The sequence below is a fragment of the Sinocyclocheilus rhinocerous genome, unplaced genomic scaffold, assembly GCF_001515625.1.
Source record: "Sinocyclocheilus rhinocerous isolate Xijiao unplaced genomic scaffold, SAMN03320098_v1.1 C36642094, whole genome shotgun sequence".
Classification (NCBI taxonomy): Eukaryota; Metazoa; Chordata; class Actinopteri; order Cypriniformes; family Cyprinidae; genus Sinocyclocheilus; species Sinocyclocheilus rhinocerous.
Window position 1 is genome coordinate 157 of NW_015784294.1, and position 1,278 is coordinate 1,434.

Consider the following 1,278-nt stretch of genomic DNA (forward strand, 5'->3'; position numbering starts at 1 on the left):
TTTGTAGTGTTTTTATTCATTTTTATTTCAGTTTTAGTTATTTTAGTACAACAAGTTAAACTAAATTAAAAAATAAAAATGTTGCCTTGGCAACTAGCTGAAAAAAAGTTCGTATTTTATTTTATTTTAATTCATGTTTTATTTCATTTTTTTTATGGTTTTAATTTCAGTTTTAATAATTTTAGTTTAATTTCAACCCTGAACACTATAAATGTCTTTACCGTCACTTTTGATTAATTTAACGTGTCCTTGCTAAGAAAAAAAAGTATATATTTTTATAAAAATCTTACAGACCCCAAACTTTTGAACAGTAGTGTATAGAAGTGGGGGAAAATGTTGATTCACATATGAATCGCCATTCTATCCTCTGCTGATTCGCATCGATTATAAAAAACGATTTTCTAATGGCTTATATAATGTTTTACATTTCTTCAACTCTGTGGTACTACAGTACTTAAAGTTATTGACACATAAGAGTGATAAAGAAACATGCATGAACGAAAAAAATGAAAAAATCTGTTTCATTAATGTTAATCAAAAAACAAAAAAAAGAAAGAAAATGACTCACTACTTTTGGCTGAATCACTTTAGTATTTTTAGAATTAATTTACATTTTATTCATACAGTTAAGACTATGCAGTGTTTTAGTTTTACATTTGATTATTCAATTATTCTACATTTTAGAATCGATTTTGATCTAAAAACATCTCTTTTTCAGAAAGGCTAGTATAACCTGTTAGTTTGTTTGTTTGTAAATAGTAATTAAAAAGCAACACATTACCTGGTTCTTCTTGATAAGCAGCTGAACAGTCTGTAAATTGTGGCCATGGTCTGTTGACGTAGCAAGAGGCATCCGCTCCTCAACCCAGAGCTGAGGAGAAACGACCAGTTAAACACACCGACAGGTCAACATTCACATGCATCTTTAAAACCCAAACTTACAATCTCATCCTCCATGTCGCGGTTAAACTGGTGAATCTCCCGAGAGGCCATGAGGAAGTTTTTCCGCTTCTGCAACGGCTCCAGCAGCTCCTTAAACTTCTGCTCCACCACCTTCCGGCGTCCATCCACCTCGTCTGTGTCCTTTCCCTCCTGCCTCAACACATGAGCTTGAGACTGGAGCTCCTCCACCTCCCTCTGACGCACCTCCACCTGGTTCTCCAGCATCTGGAGACAAAGGAGAGGAGTGAGTCTGGTCCTTCAGAATATAAACACAGCCGTCAGCTCTGATCATCTCAAACCTGTTGTTTCTTCATCAGGATGCTGACGCTGGTCAGA

At 35.3% G+C, this 1,278-nt stretch overlaps 1 protein-coding gene across 1 annotated transcript; it reads right to left on the reverse strand.

Annotated features, from left to right (window-relative positions):
* Positions 1 to 781: 781 nt before the first annotated feature.
* On the reverse strand, positions 782 to 1,272 carry LOC107736338 (spectrin beta chain, non-erythrocytic 1-like; the record flags this gene model as incomplete). Its single annotated transcript, XM_016547778.1, has 3 exons — positions 1,242 to 1,272; positions 943 to 1,167; positions 782 to 871 (listed from the first exon to the last, which is right to left on the reverse strand). Coding segments are annotated over exons 1-3 (330 nt in total), but the record flags the coding sequence as incomplete, so codon positions are not given.
* Between the last annotated feature and the right edge of the window lie 6 nt (positions 1,273 to 1,278).